General features: G+C 40.3%; 4 protein-coding genes across 5 annotated transcripts; 2 read left to right on the top strand and 2 right to left on the bottom strand.

Moving 5' to 3' along the window:
* Positions 1–4,136: 4,136 nt before the first annotated feature.
* Positions 4,137–8,517, bottom strand: upf3b (UPF3B regulator of nonsense mediated mRNA decay). The gene is made up of 10 exons (XM_085428622.1): positions 8,132–8,517; positions 7,828–7,934; positions 7,635–7,741; positions 7,338–7,436; positions 7,048–7,158; positions 6,922–6,965; positions 6,658–6,846; positions 6,414–6,571; positions 5,623–5,938; positions 4,137–5,545 (listed from the first exon to the last, which is right to left on the bottom strand). Exons 1-10 carry the CDS (start codon positions 8,240–8,242, stop codon positions 5,408–5,410), a joined length of 1,380 nt encoding a protein of 459 aa, XP_085284748.1. The 5' UTR covers positions 8,243–8,517; the 3' UTR covers positions 4,137–5,407.
* Positions 8,518–9,109: 592 nt separating this feature from the next.
* On the top strand, positions 9,110–10,260 carry ndufa1 (NADH:ubiquinone oxidoreductase subunit A1). Its single transcript, XM_085428635.1, has 3 exons — positions 9,110–9,366; positions 9,449–9,538; positions 10,176–10,260. The coding sequence occupies exons 1-3, from the start codon at positions 9,265–9,267 to the stop codon at positions 10,194–10,196; spliced, it is 213 nt and encodes a 70-aa protein (XP_085284761.1). The 5' UTR covers positions 9,110–9,264; the 3' UTR covers positions 10,197–10,260.
* Positions 10,261–12,187: 1,927 nt separating this feature from the next.
* On the bottom strand, positions 12,188–15,526 carry nkap (NFKB activating protein). The gene is made up of 8 exons (XM_085428614.1): positions 14,893–15,526; positions 14,539–14,619; positions 14,118–14,182; positions 13,935–14,030; positions 13,805–13,847; positions 13,522–13,719; positions 12,913–13,062; positions 12,188–12,595 (listed from the first exon to the last, which is right to left on the bottom strand). Exons 1-8 carry the CDS (start codon positions 15,354–15,356, stop codon positions 12,421–12,423), a joined length of 1,272 nt encoding a protein of 423 aa, XP_085284740.1. The 5' UTR covers positions 15,357–15,526; the 3' UTR covers positions 12,188–12,420.
* A 921-nt stretch (positions 15,527–16,447) lies between these two features.
* zbtb33 (zinc finger and BTB domain containing 33) lies at positions 16,448–22,305 on the top strand. 2 transcript variants are annotated; one of them, XM_085428591.1, is made up of 2 exons: positions 16,448–16,940; positions 19,060–22,305. In XM_085428591.1, the coding sequence occupies exons 1-2, from the start codon at positions 16,628–16,630 to the stop codon at positions 20,910–20,912; spliced, it is 2,166 nt and encodes a 721-aa protein (XP_085284717.1). In that variant the 5' UTR covers positions 16,448–16,627; the 3' UTR covers positions 20,913–22,305. The 2 variants fall into 2 exon arrangements, with proteins under 2 accessions (XP_085284717.1, XP_085284727.1); XM_085428601.1 differs by lacking the exon at positions 16,448–16,940 and adding an exon at positions 17,036–17,305.
* The last annotated feature ends 1,313 nt before the right edge of the window (positions 22,306–23,618 follow it).

Here is a 23,618-nt window from a genome sequence, read left to right as displayed (position 1 = left end):
AGCACCATAGCTGAATTGATCAAGAAACACAAAATCACAGGAGTTAATGTATTTCTGATATACTTTCCAGTTTTTAACTTTTTTCCCTATAAAATTGCAATATATGATTTTAAAGCAGAGTACCTGCTTTAAAATCCTAAAGTCTAGGTTTTAGTCATTACTTGACCTTCTTCTTCTTCTTCTTCTTCTTCTTTCATATGGTCTCTGTAGGGGTTGCCATGGTAGCTCATCTGCCTCCGTCTCATCTTATTCCTAGCATACTCCTCAGCAGGCCAGGCCTCCTCAGAAACTGAACTTCTAACAGGAGTACACTGGAATCCATCCTGATAAATGGTGAACCAGTGTGGTATGCCATCTGCACTTCTGAAAGATCTTCACCAAGTGGTGAAAATGGCAAAGCACATTGTTGAGATGAAGCTCCCACATCTGGACTCAATCTGTGCCATCATCATGGAGAGAAAAGGCAAGCAGACAGTATCACTAAGGACAGTACACACCCCATTCTGTGGTTGAATCTCTGCCACCTGGCCAGCTCTTCAGAAAGATCATTCACTCACTACATCCACAAATCTTGTCTGTGGTCTCCCATGTTTCCTTCTGCCTGGCACCTCCACATTCAAGATTCCATGTCCAGTATATCCACTATCCCTCCTCTGCACATGTCCAAACAATCTCAGACTTGCCTCACTAACTTTGTCTCCAAATAGCCTGACCCGAGCTGTCCCTCTGATGTACTCATTTCTAATCTTGTCCATCCTTGTCACTCCCAGTGAAAATCTTCAACTCGGTCACCTCCAGCTTTGCAGGTTTCACTTCCACCTTGTAAACCTTCCCTTTCACTCTTGCTGTGATCCTGCTAACAGAAATGAACCCTGACACCTGTCTCCATCCATTCCACCCTGGCTCCACCCTCTTCCACACCTCTGTTGTGCACTGGATGGTTGATCCATTCTTCACTTATTCTAATTTGCCAGATTCACTGTTGTTTTAATGGCATTTTTTTTCTTCAGTTTTTCTTCCTGGCTTCCGCTTGGATAGACATGCTACATGCTTCCAACCTGCACTGTGTTTAACCTCTTAAAAATTTTCAAAGATAAAAGTTGTATTTTCTTTTGTAATATGAGCCGCAATGCTGCCAGCAGACACGTCCCTGTTTGTGTTTGGTCATATTCCACCATCACCGCCTCTTTCATGTGAAAGCGTCATTGTGAGATTGGGAGTTGATGACTGCCTTTGTGTCATCGCTTAGCCTGATTGCTGTTGTTAGCCTCAGTGAAGCCATAGTGCTGGCCTCAGGTGTCTATACTCAGTAAACCACAGACAACATAATACAGATGCTTGTCACTCACCAAATCCTAAGATGAATTTTAGAGAAGAAACAGAAAAAAACAGAAGTAGGAGCATAACTACAAGTGGAGAAAAGGAGTTTTATTTATATTTTTATTTATTTTGCTATGCTACAGTGGAAGTCATTGTGAATGTCATGGTAATTTGAGCTTTTAATGATTTCTTGATCTCTTTCCAAGGTAAAAACATTGTACAGCATCTTTAATGATCTTAAAAAACAAGAACTGGGTGCACGGGTTTGAATTTATTTTGGATTTTCATTAATCCTGAAGTATGCAATATTAAGTTAAATGTCCCTTAGCAAGTTGCATCTCGAGCAGATGCTTCTGGCATTATTCTGGCTGGACATTTGATTACTCTTCTTAGGAGAATTGATAGAGTTCACTTAAATTGTTTGGTTTCCTGGCTTTTAAGCATAGTCCACAAATTTTCAATAGAGCTGAGGCCCAGAAGCTTAATGTTATCCTGATTTTTCCATTTCAAAACGAATATTGATGTGTGTTTAGAATCATTGTCCTCTTGGAGCACCCTGCTGTATTCAAGTTTCAACCATGTAGCTGTTGATTTGAGGCGAAGTTGAAAAATAAGTAGTCCTCTCCTCCATTATTCCATCCACTTTGTGCAATGTACCAGTATCACTGGAAGCAAAACAGCCCCAGAGCATGATGCTACCACCACCATGATTCACATTTGGTACAGCTGCTGTTAAGCAGGTTTGAAAACATCACCTTTACTCCTCTGAACGTATTTCTTGTTACTGTGGCCAAATAGTCAAATCTTGGTCTCGTCTGACCATGAAAAAAACTTTTCTCCAGAAGGCATTTGGCTTTTCCACGTGGGCAGCTCCAAATTTTAGGTCAAACTTGAACGTGTCGATTTTTGGAGCAGGATGTAGATGTAAAACTTGACTGTAGTTGTTTAGAAATTATTCCAAGACATATTCCCAATTTGTGCAAACCTACATTTCTCCTTTTTAGATATTCACTGAGTTCTTTGAACTTTTTAATTGTCCTGAGTATTGGTCCACCCAGTGAGTGCTGTCAAATAAATCTCCAAAAGTCCAGATGAACAGAATCAACTTTTGGAGATTTACTTACCTGGATGATTGAGCATGCATCAAGATGTCAAATAAATCCGCTTTATGCTGGCAAACAGAAACTACCAGTTATTACTAGTATCATTAAAAGATTTGAGTGTATCTACATCATTGATCCTGTGTATACCATATAGTTGTTACTGTGTGTGGATTAGAGAAAATCCCAATTCCTGTTTTTAAGTTATTAAAGTCGTATGCTGTACAATCATTCCACCCTGGAAAAAGAAACAGCTCAAGAAATAACAAAAAGCCCCAAATTACCTTGACATTCATGACCACAATGAACGAAGCAAACTTCTGACTTCTCCTTCACTGTGATATAAATCCTCTAAGTTTTCTCTGCCCTCCCTGTTGTCTCTGCATCCAACTGCCGCTTTGCCTCATTTACTGGTGAAAAATTCTCAGTTCCAACTGAGCTGCCCCATTGAATGAGCATTTGTTCAATGGCACAATGACAACACCACCTGTTTGAAAGAGCACCAAAGCAGTCTTGACAGTCATGTCTCTAACATAACCGCTGATGCCGTGACATTTTTTCCACAGGTTGGGAGCACCTTGGCTCTTTGTTGTTCTTTTTTGACTTTTCAAATCCTCCTTATCCCATTTAAAGGTTGTAATTTTGCCTTCACCTGCATCCATCTGGTAATAATCATGAAGAAAAATAAGATAAACAAAGAAAACGAGATAAATGCAGTGTAACACTACAGAATGGATCGTTGTTATCTATCCATTTGAATTGCACTAGTCTGGTTTTATTTCAGAGTCCCTGGGCTCCTGCAGGCTCATTTATAGGCGCACTACTTTCTCCTTTTTCCGCCCCTTTTCACACACCTCATATGAAGCTCCGATACCAGACAGGTGAGCTGAAATAATATGAATCCAGCTGGAAACAACACATTATGCTGCTGTAAGTGTAACAATAGCTTCCGAACACCGAGCCAACTTCCTTCTGGTTCGTACACCGTGCATAGTAGCACCTCTCTGGCTGAAGTGAACATGAACGGAAGAAGGAAAGAAGCCGAAGCACATTCTCACCTGAGCCTTTCAGTCATGTCACATCACTAACCCACAGTTTGAAGTTCAGCTTTAAAAAAAAGAAACACCCAAAGAAAAACTGCTGCTGTAGCATTACCTCCAAGTGCTGCTGCTTCGCTTTTATCCTTGCTTCCTGCTGCTGATGTCCACAGCAAAGTCCAAGCACACCTACTTTTTTTTTCTTCATGCAAATCTATTTCATTTAAATGTTTCACGGCAAACCGCGTCGTTATGTTCCAGGTCCAACCTGCAGGATAAACGAAATAATAACCCCCCCAAAAAAGGCTTTTGTTTATTCTTACTTTTGTTTTGTCTGCAGACAATAATCTGGGATAGATCTGCATGTAAAACTGTGTCATTACCACGAGTTTATAATGTGAATATTTTACTTTGTACTGAGTTATGCTGATTCTGTAATATCCAAGCACAAGGTCATGAGTTCCTTATTAACATTCTTACACTTCTTTTGATGGACAATTGTTTATTTCTTTAGTTCAAAGGACTAAGTGTGGCGTCTCTTTCTACTGCACACAAGCTAAAGACACAGCTCAACATCAAAGTATTTGCTAGGTTGTTAGCTTTTTCCCCCACTTATGACTGATCAACAATCCAGATACTGGATCACTTCATACCTTAAAAAAAAAAAAGATACTCAGACTTTAGTGACGATCTCTTTTATTAGTAGTCAAAAGAGGCTACAGTATGTTAGCATCACCAGCAGTGATATGTTTCCATGCTGCATTCAGATTAGAGCATCGCAGATGAATGTTTTAAGGACAGTTTGAGATTAGAAAAAGAGGAAAGGCCACAGATTGGTCGAGTCAGCTCCAATTTTACATGCCAGTCTAGTCAAAATGGCTGTTTCTCCTTTGTCACTGACTGAATGAAATGAAAACAGTTGATCCCAGATAACAGAAGCGCAGATTATATCTGCCAGTTCATGTTATATATGAATTGTACGGCTATCCAAGCAGAGTAAAGCCGAACCCTATGCCCTAAACATGAAACCCTCAAAGCAGTAATGTGAGTGTGCGAGTATAACATGGATCAAAATGGTATAAACAGGAACCTTAAAGCCAGAATAGGTTTTCTATTATTGTGGCCTAGGGTCTGTCTGATCTGTTGTGTTCCAGGCTCCCATCTAACAGAGGAGACAAGAGCGACCTGTCATATAATGGATTTACTTGATTTAGTCGAAATATAATACGTTTTTAAAAAGTGTAATAAGGCATATAGTGCATTGCGTTGACTTCTTGGGTGGCTGCTCCTCTCACTTGCTGGCTTTTCCTGTGAACTGTGAATAGTTCCCTAAGGTAAAGGCTGGAGAAACTGGGCTTAAGGATGGTGTGCATGGAGGAGTTAAAACGTGTAGCCCTCACACATTTAACACAAGCACAACTCAAAGGTTTGTGAGCATGGACGCTGGGATTGAGCCAAAGGTGTCATTTTTATGTGTACACTTCAAACTGAAAGTGCCAATGCTACAAAAGGAAAATCATTAAGGAGTGTAGAAACTATGCTGTAGAGCTCTGCAATGTAGAAATACTGACTGATTGGAAAGTTTGAGTGAGTTTTAGATGAAAGACAAGTTGAAAGCTAAAGTTTTCAGCGCCTACCACACATTTTCCATCAGAGAAACGCTACTGAAGTAAGGTCACTTTGAGTTTATGTGGTCCAAGAAAGCTTTGGCTTCACTAATGTGCCCTACAGCCAAACTCTTTCCAAAGTTTACCTCTTTGATCAAACAAAACTAAACAGGGTCACATTTAGGCACTAACAGGCTCCACAATCACACCTCTGCCTCTGAGACTGGGAGACCCTGATGCTGTGCTGCACGTGGCCTCCAGATGCCACTCTGCTGCTCTGAGCCCCACAGGCCTGTCTCCTCTCTCTTCGCCAAACGTAAAAATGCTGCAGGTAGAAATCTGCTCAGTCGTCTTCTTTCTCAGCCACTTTCCTAGCCTCGGTATCTGGCTTTCTGTCAGCGGAGTTGGATTCAGCTCCTCCTCCTGCAGCACGGTTGCGGCTTCTTGCACCTGGCTGGTACAGCTGAATAGCAGGCCGGTCCTGATACAGACAAAGAACAGGCTCAGAAACACAACTGGATGAAATCGTGTGATGATTTAAGACCTACGGGCAGTTACCTTATTCCGTAGCCGCTCTCTTTTCCCACCGTCCTCCTTCTTGTTGTCCTTAGCAGGCTTCTCTGGCTTCTCAGTGTGTGGGGAGTCTGGCATGTTTTCACCCTTCTTCTTCTCCAAGGGTTTATCTTTTTTAACCTCCTCCTCCCGCTTCTTGAAGGAGTTATCTCCATCCTGATGTTCCCTTCTTCTCCGACGTTCCTCATCCTGTCGCTTGAAGCGTTCCCTCTCTTTCTGCCGACGCTCCTTCTCGCGCTCTCGGTCTCTGTCTCGATCCGTGTCACGCTCCCTAAACTCCTTCCGCCCATCTTCGTCCCCTCTGTGGGAAAAGCACAAGCTTGACTGAACCTATAAGGGACCATTTTCATTATATGAAAGTAAGTATTGAGCCACCTCTTAATTAAAATCAAGTAGCAATCCATGTAGTCTGCCTTTACAAACATTTATTTAAAAAAAACAAACAAACAAACAACCAACACACATAACAACAACAGTCTTCCTGTGGAACTCCTACATTTTCCACAATCAACTGTAAGCAGTGCTATTGCAGAGTGGAAGTATTAAATAACCACATCAACTCAACCACAAAGAGAGATCAGGTGAAGTCAGAGAGAGCTGAGGCTAGTAGAGTGTCAACAATGTTTTGTTGGCTCAATACCCACAGAGCTCAAACCTCCTCTGGCATTAACATCATTCCGGTATTAAATATAATGGGGTCAACCTAAAATAGCTTGTTCACTTGAGGGTTGAAGGTTAATGTATTTGTACAATTAAAAGAAGAGTGATGAACTAACTTCCTTCCTCGATCCTCCTTGTGCTCGATGTTCTGACGTCTCTTATGATCAGAACCTCCCAAAGATCTGTCCTCTTTATTTGGTTTCTCTGGCTTCTTGGACTTCTCTTTTGGCTTCTCCGGGTTGCCTTCATCTCCTCTCTCTGGCTTCTTCAGGAGCTACAACAGAAAAAGTAAACACGCATCAAGTACTGAAAGTTGGACACAGTTTTGAGCTTATTCTTTCAACTACTGCACACACACACCTTTATCTTTGGCTCGTCTTTAGCTTGGTCTTTGTCCTTCTCCAGCGGTTTCTCGAGCTTCTTCATCTTCTCTGCCTCTTTGCGTTTCCTCCTCTCCTCCTCCCTCCACTTACGACGCTCCTCATCGCGCAGACGTTTGCGCTCGAGTTCCCTCCTCCTTCGCTCTTCTTTCTTCTCCTCCCTGAGTCTCTGAAGAACATTAAAACAAAATGTGTGAGGCCAGCCTTCAGCAATGTATACACATCTCGACCTGAACTTATTTACCTGTTTATTCTTCAGGAAGTCCAGCAGAGGAGTTGTTTTTTTAGCTTGAACAAAGGAAATGATAAAAATTATTCATTCTGCAGTGCGTTTGTTTGAAAACTATCAGTATTTGACTGCGAAACATACCAACGAGTTCCTTTGATTTAGCCTCAATCTCCTCCAACAGGATCTCAGGTGTAGACGTTAGCTTCTCGTCGTCCCCGTTGTAATATTCAAGGAACCTTTTGTAATCTGGATCTTAAAGTCAAATGAAACACAAATAAACACATTAATGATTATAGCAAGACTACTTTTTCTGTATCTTTATATGTGTTCCTAAATTGCACTTAAAGTGGACCTATAATGCTTTTCCTTATTTTCTGACATGCTGTTTTACAGTAGATGAATTGTATTTATCAAGGGGTGAATATATTTACCTTCGACAATTGTTCCACACTTTGCATCCTTTTTTTTACTTCTTTTCTTGGCAGTTTTTTGAAAAGGTGAAAACTCCACAATGGCAGGATACTCCTGACCTGTTCGTAAACATCATGTGGAAAAAGATGAAACTTCGGGTCCTTCCTACGGAAATCTTTAAATCAGTTTAGTAACTTCTTCCCTATATATATATATATATATATATATATATATATATAAAAAAGCTCCCAGGCCTCTGGTAGAGGACCCGAGCTTGAAGGATAAACCGCCCGCATGGGCGTGCTGGGTGTTGTTACCTCTGCTGTCAATGAATACATATCCATCAAAGCGATCTCTGAAGAGGACTATATCCTCTTGGTTTCTGAAGTTGATATAAGCCCTTGCAAAGAGGTGAGGGTAAAGGCTGAAAGAGGAAAACACATGTGTCACACATATACGAGTATATTTATCTTTTGTTAACAGTGAGGGAATCTTTACAGATAAACTCACCTCGTGTCGTTAGAGAAGAACTCCAAATAGTCCACCTCTGGGAGCGGTTGCAGTTGCTCCTCCAGCTCCTCTTTGGTGAGACTTGGTGGTAGTCGTCTGATCACAATCTATTTTTTTTTTTAATCATAGGTGAAGTTATTGTCCGGAGAACAAAGTTGGGGCTGATAAACAGATTTCTTAAGTTCACGCGCACTGTATCATTATACACGTGAAAGATGATAAAACACTACAACATAAAAATATTGCAATTTTATCAACCTGGCGGTTTATAGCAACATGAGCTAACGCAGCTAGCAAGTTTTACCTTTGTCATGGCCTCCTTCTTTTCCTTGGACTTCTCCGTCTTTTCTCCATCTTCACACTTTATCTCCACCCTTTTCTCCTTCGGTCGATTGTTTTCTTTGTCTTCCTTCATTGCGGCAAACTTTACTTAATCCGGGACTTGGGTCTCATCTCATTCAGCTGACTTGTTTACCTTTCAGCGAGTTAGCCTCTGCTAGTGAACGAAGTAACTAGAACTTCCTCACTGACGGTTAGCGCTGCGCTTCAGTATCAGCGCCGGAGTGGGGCGCTGCACATGAACTCAATTGTGCCTAGGCAATTAATTTAATAACTAAAATATATTTTGTGTTGTTTTATTTACATTCTTAATTAGTTTGTCCCTGAAAGGAATTATTCGGAAAGGTTAGTTAATGATGTTAGAAAGAAATAATGCTAGCATGAGCCAAAAAGAGCTTCCGCCTTTCAGATACACTTCAATTTAAAAGCTCACACGGTTGAGTTCGTGGGTTTTTTGTTTGTTTGTTTTAACAACGTCGTGTTTGGGGATTTCTAGACAAAAAAACCCCAAAAAAAACAAAAACAAAAAAAAAACAAACGAACGAAAGGAAATTAAATAAATCAGGATTTTTTTAAAAAAGAGTGCATAATTAAAAATTTCATGCTTTTAAGTCGATTTTTTTTGGGGCGGGGGGGAGACAGACTAACTCTAAACTAAAATTTTTGAGATAATAAAGAAATAGCGAAACGTTGACCTATAAATAGCTAAACAAACATTTGTACGTTTTTTTTTCCAATGACAAGTGTCCATAAAAAACAATTAACATATAATTTGAATTATTATAGAATTTTTACCACTATTTTTCCTCCCAACATATCCATGTCCGATCGGTTTCGTCTTTTGACAGTAAAAGGATAATTTAATCAAGTAATCATCGATTTAAATTTACGATCAAAATGAATTGTTGAATTGAAGTATTTTATCTTGAAATTCTTCAACAGGAAGTTATTGTCTTGTCCTGGAAGAGGAACGTAGGTCGTGCTGACGGTCGACATTTTGCTACTTTCTGGGATAAATAAACAGCGTTAGGTAGGTTTGGGGCAACTTTGTTGTCCTCGAAGTTGCTCTTTGTCCCCTGACAGTTAGACGCTGTAATCATGTGGTATGAAATTCTGCCCGGACTCGGCATCATGACCGTGTGTCTGATCATCCCCGGTGTCGCCACCGCGCAGATCCACAAGTTCACTAACGGAGGAAAGGTGAGGACGCAGGCGCTGCCAGCAGGTTCTCGTGTTGTGTACCAGACTGCTGGATTATAAAGAGTGTGTTTTTCCCCCGCAGGAGAAAAGGATTGCTCGGGTTCCGTGGCAGTGGTATCTCATGGACAGAGACAAGCGAGTGTCAGGAACCGGACGCTACTTTGACTCCAAGGTTAGCTTCCCTCTGCCCATAATAAGTAATGCTAATGAATAGCAAAGTGTGCAACTTACAGCCTTCCCCTGAGACTACAACTGCATATAAATATAAAAATCGCTTAAACTACCCGACAGTAGTGTGCACAGTTTCATAAAAAACAGTATGTGCAAATACGGTGCACTTTCAAAACCCTAGGTTTGTTTCAGTTAGTCGTTTCATGGAGGCACTCTTGGTAGCACATTTGCAGGATCTGGGGTGCATCTATACATAGGTGCGTTTTCAAATGGCTATAACTTCATCACAGAAATAATTTTTATCCAATTGTCTCCTATAATGATACTTTAACCTAAACTATATAATTATGCAAACTGATCATCCCATATGCTCTCTGCTAAATAACCAGATGCCATACTATAGCCTCATATAGTACCACACGGTGGTCTTCTTTGTTCTCGGTCATCAGGTATCACCAAAATCCATCAACTTTGTAAAATACTGAGGATTTACAGGCAGCGATGGGGGTGTTAGTCATGTGTAGAGCATAAAAGGAGACTTAAAAAGTCCACAAAATGAGTTATTAGCTTAAATGAACACAATGGCTGCTCATGTATAACTACGTTTAATCCTTATTTGTTTCTCTTTTTCTCACCAGGGACTTGAGAACATCCACTGACGAGGAACCTGGAGAGACCCGGGAGAAGAAAGTTCTTTGTTGTACATTAAAAGATTATATTTAACATTCAGTTGTTTGTGTTTTTCAGTCTTTTAAGATGGGTGATTAAACTCTTCCACACACTGGGAATCTTGTGAGGCTTCTTATATTGATTTCTACCAGTAACAGAAGGAGGAGTGCAGTTACTATTATTTATTTATTTTTTTATATCTGCTTAAATGTTGACAGGTTTACTGGACTTGAGATGTATAACAGTACCTGCTGTTATCATTTAGCTGTAATACAATTCCTGCAGCATCACATTAACTGTAACTAACTTTATTGTTCTGAGTGGCTTCAACAAATAACTGTTAAACAAAACAAAAAGACGTGATCTTAATCCATACATTTTTTTCAATACAGTTCAATTATGTCTTTCAGTTTTTTACAAATATGTTTTTTAAAAAAAACTTCTATTACTGTCCTCCTTGTGCTTACAAAAATGTTCATATAAACAAGCAATAATGAAACGCTGTGGGGAAAAAAATCCCCTGTAAGAAAAAAAATACAATAATTCTGTATTAGCAATTTTTAGAAATTGCACAAGTGAAAAACATCTTAGAAATCACAAGACTTTCAACTCGTAAATAAATAAAGGTTTTAAAAAACAGATGAAGTAAATGTACATTGACCACTGATGTACTATGACGTTAAAGAAGCTGAAACAATTGCATTCGCTGTGGCATTGTTTTGATAAGCTTCTGCAATGTCACAAGATTTATTTCCATCCAGTTTTGCATTCATTTTTCACCAAGAACTTGCATTGATGATGGTAGATTGTGACTGCTGCGCTAACCCTTCTCCAGCACATCCCAAAGATTCTCAAGGAGGTTAAGGTTTGGAGTGGCCAATCCATGTGTGAAAATGATGTCTCATGCTCCCAGAACCACTAATTCACAATTCAAGCCAGATGAATCCCGGCATTGTCATCTTGGAATATCCCCGTGCCATCAGGGAAGAAAAAAACCATTGATGGAATATCCTGGTCATTCAGTATAGTCAGGTAGTCAGCTGACCTCATTCTTGGAGAACATACTGCTGCTGTATGACCAACCGAAGCAACCCCAGACCAAACACTGCCCCCACAGGCTTGTACAGTAGGCACTAGGCATGATGGGTGCATCACTTCATCTGCCTCTCTTCTCACCCTGACGCACCCATCACTCTGGAACAGGATAAATCTGGACTCATCAGACCATGTGACCTTCTTCCTTTGCTCCAGAGTCCAATCTTTATGCTCCCTCGCAAATTGAAACCCTTTTTTCCAGTTTGCCTGACTAGTGGCTTTCTTATGGCTACACAGCTGTTCAGTCCCAATCCCTTGAGTTCTCTTCGCATTGTGCGTGTGGAAATGCTATTAAACATAGCCCTGAGTTCTACTGTTGTTTTTCTTTGATTTGATTTCATCAAACGTTTAAACGTTTAAGTGATTTTTTTTTTGGCCCGGCAGTATATATCTGATACATATTTTGAAATGAAAAAGAAAATGCTTGGAACAAAGAAGCAGACTTTTGCTTTAGACTGTGGTCTTGGAGTGGCTGTAAAATTGATTTGGCTGTACTTTACAACACAGCTCAAACTTTTTTTTTAAGTACTGAAATTTTCACGTGGTTCCTTTCTGTTCTTAAGAAGCTATTTGCTCAGATATTTGCTCAAAAATACTGGCAAATGTTTATTTTAAATATTCAGAGTTTGAAGGTAACATTGTTGCCAAGCTTTCTTAAATATGCTACAATTAACTCTTCACAAAAAAAAAGATCAGTTACTTAGTTTTAAAAGAAAAAGGCCTTATTTAAGTGGTTCACTCAGTCTGAGGACCTCCTGCACTTTAAAAAACAATAATACTACAAACTGCTCTTTTTTTCCTAAATTGTTTTCTACTCTTGATGCATTTATCACTTATAGTAGAACTCCCGGCAAAAACAGAAAGAAATATTAAAATGGCAACAAGATATGATAGTGAAAATTTATTTAACATTCTTGTTGGGAGCATTTGAAAAGATTTACAAGAGATGGATAGAAAAGGGAAGGAGAATACAACTGAAAACTTCTCAGACACAATTTTTACAGTTAAAACACTTCTGCACTGTACACTCAGTTCAAACTGAGAGGAAAAAAAAAGCTTTACACCTCAGGTCACCAAACAAAGAGTAAAGGTTCCAATAACAGGAGACAAACTGGTCGTTCACTTCTCCTCCTTGCCTTTGGTTTTCCTGTACACCATCTCCCTGAAGCTCGACAGGATCTTGCTCTCTCTCTTTCTCCTCTCCTCCTGGTTGAACGATGCCAGGGCTCGCTTTTCGTCTGCGCTGTAGATCTGGTTTTCCTTTCTCAGACGCACGGCCTCCATACGACGATGTCTGCGGGGCGAAAAATTTGTCAGTATTACAGGAAGAAAAGCTGAACACGCTTCTGGATCTGCTCAACTCAACCCAGCCTAGAGCACAAGCTAAAGCAAATGTTACAATGTGCAGAGATTAGTAAAGAAATTAAACAACATTTAAAGCAATCAGCTCTTTTTCCCCTCGGGGAAAAACAAGTATGTTTCTGTAAAAGATAAGATGTAATGCAGATCGTGGAATATCTGTTGATAGAAAAACCTGATCGTTCAGTATATTCAGGCAGTCAGCTGACCTAATTTTTCATGAAAAATTTCCATTTTCTAAACATTACGTACCTGCTGCCACTCATGACGTAACCAGACTTCTCGAAGTTTGCGATCTCATCGCTGGTGAGACCGATCTCTCCTCTTCTTGGGATACGTTTGCCAGCTTTCACGTACTCTGCCATGGCAGCACCTTCACCTGGCAACAGGGCGTGACCGAAACTGGAGGAAGGAGGAAAAAAAAGAAAAAGAAGCTTTTATCAAAAATTCTGCCAAATGATTTAGACAAGTTGTGTGGTGGAAATGTTTAACAGAGTCTGTCTTATTTTGTCACATCTGATAAACTGAATCACGGTGATTTCTATTTTTTTTATAGCCTAAATAAAACTGAAAGACCCAATCAATTATCAGCAATCTTCAATAAAGTCAACTCTACTATCACTTTTTAAAAAAAAATCCCAGTCTTCAAGCTCACCGTTTAGCAAGCAAGTTTGAAAATACGTAACCTCTGTTATTTTTTCTGTTTTCAGACATTTAATCAGTTTTCTGTACTGTGCTGTACAGGTACACTCCACTGTAAACAGCAGTTGTGTTTGGGAATTCAACACAAACTACATTAGGGTTAGATGCTTTTCTCTTTAAGTTTGTTAATGCAGGAATTAACCCCGAACAGTGACTCACTCCAAAGGTCGATCGTTCTGAGACATGTGAGTGAGAGGAGCTTCGGGGCCGACCACATGCTCATCCATGGAGGTTTTCTCCACCCACATCACCCCATTGGGATCTTCCTCCTCTTCGTCCTCTGAGGCCTCGCTGCTGGAGTCGCTGCTGGACTCCTTCCGGCTTTTCTTCGCCTTCTTCTTCTTGGACTTCTTAGACCTGACGGGAAACAGGATGCTTGGTTAGTCAAATGGGCTGTTACCACGTCAACAGAGCTGATGCACAGCTTCGTATCAGAACTTACTTTTTGCTCTTCTTTTTCTTTTTCTTCTTCTTTATTTCTTCCTCTGAAACACAAAAACAAGACAGTTAAACTGATGAATCTGATTAGAGAAAAAACAAAACAAAAAAAGGGTGCTTTTCGTTCATCTTACCATCCGAATCTGATTCAAGCTCACTGTCCTCTGAGTGCTTTTTGTTCTTTCTCTTCTTGGACTTCTTCTTCTTTTTCTTTTTCTTCTTCTTCTCTTCTGATAATAACAGACAGAATGGGTTTGTTATAAATTCACAGAAAATGTTGGATTTCTGTAATTTATGTGTGTCCACACTCTGTGTACCTTCTGTGCTTGATTCTGAACTGCTGTTTTTCTCGTCTTCTTCAACTGGTGTGAACTCATCGGAGCTGATGGAGGTGAAAAAAAATACAGAAAAGAATTTTTGATACCTGAAAATAAGACAGAACAACGCCTGATGTCTCTGCCAGGGCGCCAACAGGTATGACACATCAAGACCTTTTAAATAACTGCTTAAATAAAATTTAACAGGAAAAGTAAGATTTAAAAGGTGGAAAAATTGGTTAAAACAAAGTCATTGCGAAACAGAAACTCTTACGGTGATGAGACTAAAAACATCTAAGACCAAGACACACAGAATTTAAGACAGTTTTAATTAAAAAAAATCTTTTACAAATAAATGCAGTTTTAAAGACATGTGTCTCCACAAACCCAACACAAAATTAACAGTATGTTCCTCACTTACTCTGGCTCTTTCACTCTGGGTGAATATCCCCAAACTTCAGGACAACCCAGCTCACCGATCCTCTCCCTCTCCTGCAGGCGCCTAAAACACAAGTTTGCAAAAACGTGTTTTTAACTGAAATGTCAAACTACACTTAGATTAGCAGCAAATCAAAAGAGGACGGCTTCCATCCGTTTGGTTTTTGGTAACAGATGCATTGACGAGCCCTCCACCTCCAGAGGACTGTTCATCTGAAGTGGTGGCACGTCATAAAATGCACCAATAGGCTCGTGTACCTGAGGACTGATTTGTATTATGGGAATTGCAGGGTTCAGGCTTTGATAGCTTTTCACAGTGATGTTAGACTTTTCATACCTGGCGATAAAAGCCTCTTGTCTCTGCCGCTGAGCGTCGTCCCTCTGCTGCTCGTAGTAATAATCATCTTTGAGGCCGCCGTGTTTTCCCGGAGGCTCGGACCAGTGGTTGCTGTGGTTGTGGCTGCTGTTGTTGTTGTTGTTATGGCGCTCTCTGGATCGGGACCTTGATCTTGATCTGGATCTGGACCTGGAGCGGCTACGATGAGGACTTCCTATGCGGATCCGTCTAATGTTTCTGGCCTCTTTGAATCGACGCTCCCGTTCCTCTCGCTCCCTCTCACGGTTGCGTGGCTTAGGAAGTTTGGGTCCGAAGCTGTCCGGAGACAAGCTACGGTCGCGGCTGTCGCTGCGATGGCGACTGCCGCTGCGATGGCGACTGCGGGAGCGGGTCCGAGGTCTACGGGCCCGAGGACTGCGTGGCTCCCCGCCGCCGTCAGAACTCGATCGATCCGACAGAGGCATGCCCTCTGACCGTGAGAGACTCACTACAGGACGGGGTAAAAAGTAATTAGTATCTAAGTAATCCGTATCTAAGAGGAGATTTAAAAGATGTCGCACACAGTTTATCTTCTTCTCCCTACGCAGAGAGCGTTTAATAACAGGAAGTACTGGTTGGTCCGTCCCAAAAAAGAATCCGACGTCAGATGTCATAGAGAACAGTTCCCAACATATTGATATAACACAATTTTCTTGCATTAAAATAATGTAAAAAAGAAAAAATCCTCAAAACTTGCATAATTACTAGCAATATGTATGGAATAAGTCCCAGTAAAACCAGTCAGATTAATTTAGGATATTTATCTATGTTTCTTTGGCTTATACTTTCTTTAATTTTTTTTGAATAGTTTTATAGGGAAATATTTGCTAACAATGCCTGCATGTATACTTGTAGACAGTTTATGTGCATGTCAGTATTTTCAGATGACAAAACTGAGAAGGAAAGCATAACTAATTTAATTTGTGTATACTGTGTACTCTTGATAAATATGTATTGTGAAAAACGAAATACGGTATGAATTATACTGAAGTGTATAATATAATCACTATGTAAAGAAAAAAAATAGGCTGTTCTTAATTTTTTTTATTCTAAATTCATAGCAACAGTAACAACTATAAAAAATATATAATTTCTTAGGTGGTTTTGATATCTTTTTTATTTTTTTCCAAATGTTAAGCTGGAGTTTACTTTTTATTACTTTCTGTTTTAGCTTTAGATTAATTAATCACTAATATGAGGGGAGATTTGTCAGGGGCAGATTTAATCATTTTAGAGTAGGCATTACAATTTAAACATTTAACCAAAGAATAAAAATAGAAATTTCCAAAATGTTTGAAAATTTTTCTTTGTACATTTTTTTTTAAAATTCAGTAATAATTCTGTTTTAGTTAGCCTATTTTTCACAGGTAAACATGGGATGAATAAACAAAAAATCATTAATTTTATATCAGGTCAAAAAAAAATATTGATTTATTTTATTTTGCATTTACAAGGTCGGGCGGGGGGTGGGACGCGGGGTAGTCCGAGAGTTTTGTGGCTGTGAAAAACTGTGAAAAACCCAACTTCCGGTTTTTCGCAACGCGCTCACGCGCCACCGGAACTACCGGGGTTTAACCGACCAACACACGGTCGTGTCTCCTACTGCTCAACTCAACATCTCTGGAAACTGGACTGCGTGTTCACTAAATTTGAGTCTTTTTAGCAGCAAAGAAACAGAGCAGCTCGGCACGTCGAGATGTCGCTCTCTATAGTTCAAGTTAAAAGAAAACCGGAACCCGTGAGCAAGCCCGTGGAGGAGAAATGCGCAAAGGAGTACTTTTTCACGGAACTGGAAACCACTGCTACATGTCTGATCTGCAAGCAGAAGGTTTTATTCAAGGAGTTCAATATGAAGAGGCACTACGACGCAAAACACGCGGAAAAGTATAACCCATACCAGGGCCAGAAGAGGAAGATGATGTACGATCAACTTCAGAGAGAGTTCAACGGCCTTTCACCGCCGGCTTCCAGCCTAAAAAGAGAGGATGAATTCAAACGCTATTCTGCAGGTACTTATTCAATTGACCGTTTATTCACCCGTGACCGTTGTGAGCTTTTATTTTGAAGGCGAGACTTGTGAACCGGCAGTTATCGCGCTGCTAACCGGCGTGCAAAAAGTAAACAGTTTCCAGTTGAAATAACCTCAGAACTGAGCTTTATTTGTATTTATATGAAGCTAGGACGATGTTTTTAAATGTACTTTAAAGCCACATAGTTTGCATTTGAATGCTTATAATCGCTTACGACTGCGACTCCTGGTGGCTGAGAATGAAAAGTGAGGCTCTCTGTTGTTGTTAGCCATTGTTTGTCGTTCATTAACATATCCGCCGGCTGCCACCCTGCTCACTCCTGACAAAATCATCAAGGTTTGCAGGTAAACCTCATCAATTTAACGCTGCTGTTAGAGAGGATTTCGATTTGGCCTCTATTCTACTAGAGGCATGCTAATAGTATGCTAAACAGCGGGCCGCGATTCATTAAGGAGGAAACGGTGCTACCTTTGTTAGCAATAGATGTCTTAAAAGCTTCAGTAGAGATAATAATTGCGCTCTCAGTGTTGCATTAATACCCCCTTAATGTCTTTTTAATATGTTCCTCAATCTGCCTTGGTGTCACAAGAGGCTAAAAATGTCCCGCAAATTAACGTTTACCTAGCGCCAGCTAAGGGACGGTTTTGTTTTTGTTGCCAGGCTAACGTAATTAGCATGTCTGACATTGTGTGCACAGAAACGGAATTATGCTGTCCAAGGTTATAATTAACAAAAACTAAACTAAAAACATACAGATGATCACTTTAGGTTTAGTCTTTGCTAAGGAGAAGATGTTCACTTGCCTGTGACTGAAATTATAATACATGATCTAAACTGCCAAAATGTATATCTCCTATAATACAGTGAGTAAAAAAGACACAAACGTAACACTGAAACCGATAATAGCTAAACTAAAAAACCCACCCTGGATACCAAGAACTATATTAAGATATTTTTTTATGTGCATAAATAAATCCACTAACAAAAATATAGGAGGCCAAGCTGGAGGTGGCAGAGTGGAAGATTTTGCCATAATTAGAAATTAGTATGTCAGAGGGACTTGTGCATAGGAAGGTTAGTGGATATACTGGACAAAGACTGCTGGATGTGGAGCTGCCAGGCAGGAGGATAAGAGGAAGACCACAGAAGATTCATTAATGTAGTACAGGAAGATGCAAGGATACAGTAAGAGTGGGTCATAGTGACCTCAAATGGAATCAGCAAAAAGAACAAGATGCCTTTAGTTTGTAATATTTGGAAGACATTGTAGTAGCAGTGTAAAGTGTTAGCTTAAACATTAGTTTTTCAACTATACTCTTTTATATTATACAGTGTCCCATTGAACCACTTTCTCTCCTTTTTCCATTATTCAGTTTATCAAGCAATAAACAATTTATTATTATTTTTATTATTATTAGTTGAAACAGTCGCCTGCAGATGCTGAGTTAACAGACTGACCAATGAGTGAACTGTTTCTATCCAAAAAAAAGGGCCCTATAGCTCCTAGACCACCATGACTCTAGCTATACCAAAACATGAGCCATGATTCAGGCTGAACCTCCTCATGTATTGTTCTGGGTTGTTTTGATGTTCCTGTTAGAACTGGAAATGCAGGAAATAGCAAAACTGAATTTGAGCCAGCTCTTTTACTATCTGTTGACATAACTTGTGTAACTCACATTGCTCTGCATGGTGGCACGTTATAATTAAGACATGATATAATAATATGATAAGATCAACTTTATTTATCCCAAAATTTAGGAAGAAAACGGTAAGAAACCAGGAAAATAAAATAAAAACCGACCAAATATAGTTGCTTATTAAGTTAAAAATTACTCAAAATGTGAATATTCAATTTAAATCTAAAAATGAACCTGTACTTTGTTTATCTTAGTTTCATTTTTTTTAATGCCACTTAACTTTTATTTTTTAATTGTAGTTCTATTTCTTTAAATAAAAACTTTTTTGTGCATTTCCTTTTATTTAGTACTTAGTGATTGTTGACTCTATGAAAAATGCTTTGGATATGAATAAATGTTACTTGCTTCACGTTGTTGTGCATTCACAGGTTTGATTATGATTTGCTTTTTCTCTGTAGACATGCCGAGTCTGAAGCTGATATCTGCGACCGACACACAGTACTCAGCAGCTGTGCTGAAGAACATGAATGAGCAGCGGAGCCACGGATTATTTTGCGATATCACCATCATTATACAGGACAGGAAGTTCAGAGCTCACAAAACTATCCTGTCTGCCTCAAGTACGTATTTCCACCAGCTGTTTACCGTGGCTGGGCAAGTGATTGAACTAAGCTTCATCAGGCCTGAGATCTTTGAGCAGATTCTCAACTATATTTACAGCTCTAAGATTGTCAGAGTCCGCTCTGACATGCTCGAAGAGCTCATCAATGCCGGGCAGATACTGGGAGTAAAGTTCATTGCAAACTTGGGTTCACCATTATCACAAGTTAAGGGCCTTCCTGGTTTGTCTAAGGAGGCAGAAAGCAAAAGTGACTCATCTACAGAGATGATGCCGATCATCACAGAGTCCTTCTCAATATCTGCGGAGGAGTTCAATCAGGTAAACAAGCCTGCGGATAACGAGGAGGACTCGGACAGCGACGTTCTGTTTGTCTCGAAAACAGATAGTCAGAACAAAGTGGTCGGCTGTGGTGAAGTCATTGATTTGGAGAAAATGGATTCAGAAAATGTCCCGTCAAGCCAAAATGTAGAATCAAATCATGCAGTTTCAGAATGCAAAGACAAAGCTACCACTCCCTCGAAACCATCTGCTTCAAATCCTCCCAGCATCAGCTGTCCTAAACCAATTTTAATAGACAGCAGCCCTCTACAGAGCCCGGACAGCAGCTCCAACAACTCGTCTTCCCCTGCCAGAGTTTACTCAGGAAGTGCTCCCACAACACCAGCCAGAACAAGCAGTTTGACCCCAGAGCCATCGAGTGCCTCTCAGCCCCCTGAAAACAGCGACATAATGGGAGTCCACAAGAAGCAAGTGTCTACTTCATCTCAGCAGGGGGACTTCAAAATAAGACTCTCTGATTTATCGGAAAGTTCGACACTTCAAACAAATGTTCCCAAATCTGCTATAACGGGTAAAAAGACAGTGACGCTCAGCACAGCCACGGAAATCGACTCTATTTCGTCAGGCTGCAAGGTGTATGCCAATATTGGAGAAAATACGTATGACATTGTCCCGGTGAAAGAAGATCCAGGCGAAGGAGGCTCCAAAGCCAATAAAGGGAAGAGAGCTTTTATGGCGACACCATTGAAACCCTTCGAAAAAACACCCGTGTCACCCAAGGCAGGACCAAACAAGAAGAGGACCAAAACGGAGCTCGAGGACCACTACGAGCTCATCATGGATGGAAAGACTTTCTACGTGTGCATTGTCTGTAAGCGGCCCTACGTGTGTTTGCCAAGTCTGCGCCGTCACTTCAACACCCATTCGTGGGAAAAGAAGTACCCGTGTCGTTATTGCAACAAGGTGTTTGCCCTGGCCGAGTACAGAACTAAACATGAAATCCACCACACAGGAGAGAGGAGGTACCAGTGCTTGTTGTGCAATGAAATGTTTATAAACTACCAGTTACTCTCCGCTCACTGCAAGCAAGTTCACAATCAGGATCCTTGCGGGAGGAAGGAGAAAGACGACGGCGGCAACAACTTGTACCGCCTGCTTCCGTGTAAAACAGTGCAGATGAAGTCGTACTCGTGGACTACAGATGGGCCAGGTGTCCCAGTAATATCGGAGGACGGCAGCGTGCATCACATAACCTCAGTCGGCGAAGCAATGCACTCGTCCACCCAAAGCAGGATGTTGAACTGGGACGACATTTTCGTTGAGCCCGACGCTCACATGGCGCCTAACAGCCGTGCACAACCGGAGACAGCTATGAACACGCCTCCACAGGGTCCAGCAGAGTACTACTAAGCACAGCTGACACCACTCCTTTTATTATATGTGCCTTTTAGGTGCCCCTCTTTCTCCTCGGTTCCACATCAACAATATTTTTGCGCAATTCTCAATAGTTTCAGCTGTACAGTGCGGTCTCATTAGTCTGTCAGTTGAAATGAGTGGACTAATACTGTAGTGATAACACAGGTACTAGTTTGCTGGTGGCGCTCAGTTATATGGTGAATGATGTAATGGGACCGTACCTCTCATGTTCCTCTGCTTTTTTAAAATGGCCATGATCTTTTACATTAGGTGAGCACAGAAATGGACGCGGTTCAAACATGATAGAAATGAAGAGTTTTTATGAATGAAAAGGCAAAAAAAAAAAAAGAAATTGCTCTTCTTGGCTCAAACCTGTGCTCTGTATCTTTATTGCCCAGAATATTTCAGCTAAATGAGCTGAAGCACAAATGAAACGGCTGTTTTGTTTTTCAGTTTTATTTTTTCAACAGGCTACATTCCCTTAATCGTGAAATGACATTAAACGGAGGCCTGTTTAATGAAATGGAAATGGGGTTACCTATTTAAAGTGATGTATGAAGCCTTATTGTGTGTATGTGCAGCCAGTTTTGGTTACATTACACATGATATGATGAATTTTCAGGACCGATCATTCCCGTTTCTTTTTTAAATCTCATTCTGTGCGAGAGAATGTTGATTATGAATTTCATTATATTTGTATTTTGTCATCCTGGGTATGCAGTTATTTAATTTTTGTAGCAGCCTGGAAAAGAAACTTTCTGTCTGTTAAAGGGGACCTGTTAAGATTTTTGAAAATATACGGTTACAGCAGGGGATGCTCGTATTAAACAGGGTCGGTATGTAATCTAAGGATCTCATTCATTCATCGTTCACAGTCCAGTGGGTCTGTGTCTCACCAGTGGGGCTCTCCCCAATCTTAATATAGGAGGAGCTTAATCAGCTTGTTTCAGACTAAGGCCCAGTATAAGATATGTGAGTATATAAATAAGGATTATTTTGTATCGCGAGTCATGCAAAGCCACTGTAGCATGGAGCTGGAAATGAGCTTAATAGTTCCCCTTTAAATACATTGTTTATGTTTATTTTTATTTCTGTTACTTTGTCACTTCCCTTTATTTAAAATTGCAAAATCTGCCCAGCTACATATAGAAGGCTGGAGATTTCTCCTACACGTGTGACGATAGGATGGAAATAAACTGAGCTTTATTACAGTCAATAGCTGTAGCACTTAGCATTCAGGCAGAAAACTCTTTGTTATAACTTTTCCGCTCTGTTTTTCACTGTGTCAGAGGGTAGTGATTGGTTAGTACAAGTAGTACTAACAGGGGAAACTGTACTTTGTCATGTCATCGTGCAGGGTTTCTTTTTAATAAACAGATTAACATCAGTATGTGATGTGTGGTGTGTTTTTGTGCTTGCTACACTCCAGTTTGGGCTCTTGACAGCAGGTTAACATTTCTCATAGTTTAAATTGGTCACACTGCCAGTATAGAAACAGAACAGCGCCTGTTTATTTCTTGTTTGTGCTACTGCACATTTCTAGTTTGTAGCATGTATTCTACAGTGTTTTATGGATAAATCCTGTAGTTTTGCTCAAAAGGGAGTGTATTTACTTGTTGTTTTTGTACTGAAAGGTTTGGATTTAAATCTTGTTATAAAGGTTTATTTTCTTTTGGTTCACCTGTAAAAATGTTTTCTGGGGTGTGATTTAGCATTTTTATTCCAACAAAACCAGTGGGGAACATTTAAATTTACCACAGTCTTTTTTTTTTTCTTTTTTTTTTAAACCATGAAGGTTTTGCTTGAGAAAGTAAACCCCATGTTTCATTAGCCCGTAGAACCATCTCTAACAGCAATAACTTGTTTTCGCTTTCTGTATGACTTTATCAGTCTCTCACATCGTGGAGGAATTTTACCCTTTTCTTCTTTATTGTTTCTTCACTTCATGGAGGTTTGCACACATTCACGACTCTCTTAAGGTTCCACGACAGCATTGAGGTCTGGACTTTGACTGGGCCATTGCCATTCAAATTTGCTGCTGTGCTTGGGATCATTGTCCAGCTGCATTCCCCAATTTGGGCTAAGCTCTAGCTGTCAGACAGATGGCCTTACATTAGAATACCACGCTGTGCAGAGAAATTCATGGTTGATTCAATGACTGCAAGGTGCCCAGGTCCTGTGGCTGTAAGATGAGCTCAAGTCATCACTCCACCATCGGGCTTGACAGCTGTTATAAGGTCCTTGCACTGTCCTGGACTTTTAACATTTAGCATGCTAAATGAGGCCTGTCTGAGATGTAGCTCCGGGGTTTTTGCACTTTCTCTGAACATTGCATGCTCTGACCTTGGGGTAAATTTGCTGGGATGTCCACTCCTGGGGAGATTGTGGCGTTATGGTAACACTCATCTGAATGCTCCAGACCTGCAAGGTGCCAAAACCTCACCAGACTTGCTGATTATTTACTACTTACCCTCTTAATTTTGATGGAAGCATTAAGAGTGAGCTTAGTTTTTCAGTTTGTCACACACATTGTAAGACAAATCTTTTGAAGTGTTAACCATGTACAGCTGCTCTAGTTGCGTCTAACAACTATAAAGGTGGAACCGAGCGTAACGTCCGCTTTAGGAAGTTAAGTTCAGAGCACTGAATACAATTGATCAGTATGGGGGACGTGTGTACCAAATTAATAGCAAACCACTC

The sequence above is a fragment of the Rhamphochromis longiceps genome, linkage group LG2, assembly GCF_057381845.1.
Source record: "Rhamphochromis longiceps isolate RC_006_pf linkage group LG2, R_longiceps_female_GT1.1, whole genome shotgun sequence".
Lineage (NCBI taxonomy): Eukaryota > Metazoa > Chordata > Actinopteri > Cichliformes > Cichlidae > Rhamphochromis > Rhamphochromis longiceps.
The sequence above is the reverse complement of the archived record's forward strand: the minus strand, read 5'-3'. Positions and strand labels throughout refer to the sequence as shown.

What these genes read in the sequence shown, in the direction of transcription:
- nkap (XM_085428614.1), bottom strand. Translation starts at nt 15,356, where the DNA reads ATGCCTCTGTCGGATCGATCGAGTTCTGACGGCGGCGGGGAGCCACGC. An exon ending in CCCAGAGTGAAAGAGCCAGA is followed by an intron (nt 14,183 to 14,538) that starts GTAAGTGAGGAA and finishes CACCTCCATCAG; the next exon opens with CTCCGATGAGTTCACACCAG. An exon ending in TACGTCATGAGTGGCAGCAG is followed by an intron (nt 12,596 to 12,912) that starts GTACGTAATGTT and finishes TTCGCCCCGCAG; the next exon opens with ACATCGTCGTATGGAGGCCG.
- upf3b (XM_085428622.1), bottom strand. Translation starts at nt 8,242, where the DNA reads ATGAAGGAAGACAAAGAAAACAATCGACCGAAGGAGAAAAGGGTGGAG. An exon ending in AAGACGAGCCAAAGATAAAG is followed by an intron (nt 6,572 to 6,657) that starts GTGTGTGTGTGC and finishes TTTCTGTTGTAG; the next exon opens with CTCCTGAAGAAGCCAGAGAG. An exon ending in GAGAGCGGCTACGGAATAAG is followed by an intron (nt 5,546 to 5,622) that starts GTAACTGCCCGT and finishes TGTCTGTATCAG; the next exon opens with GACCGGCCTGCTATTCAGCT.
- ndufa1 (XM_085428635.1), top strand. Translation starts at nt 9,265, where the DNA reads ATGTGGTATGAAATTCTGCCCGGACTCGGCATCATGACCGTGTGTCTG. An exon ending in AGTTCACTAACGGAGGAAAG is followed by an intron (nt 9,367 to 9,448) that starts GTGAGGACGCAG and finishes TTTCCCCCGCAG; the next exon opens with GAGAAAAGGATTGCTCGGGT. An exon ending in GACGCTACTTTGACTCCAAG is followed by an intron (nt 9,539 to 10,175) that starts GTTAGCTTCCCT and finishes TTTTCTCACCAG; the next exon opens with GGACTTGAGAACATCCACTG.
- zbtb33 (XM_085428591.1), top strand. Translation starts at nt 16,628, where the DNA reads ATGTCGCTCTCTATAGTTCAAGTTAAAAGAAAACCGGAACCCGTGAGC. An exon ending in ATTCAAACGCTATTCTGCAG is followed by an intron (nt 16,941 to 19,059) that starts GTACTTATTCAA and finishes TTTTCTCTGTAG; the next exon opens with ACATGCCGAGTCTGAAGCTG.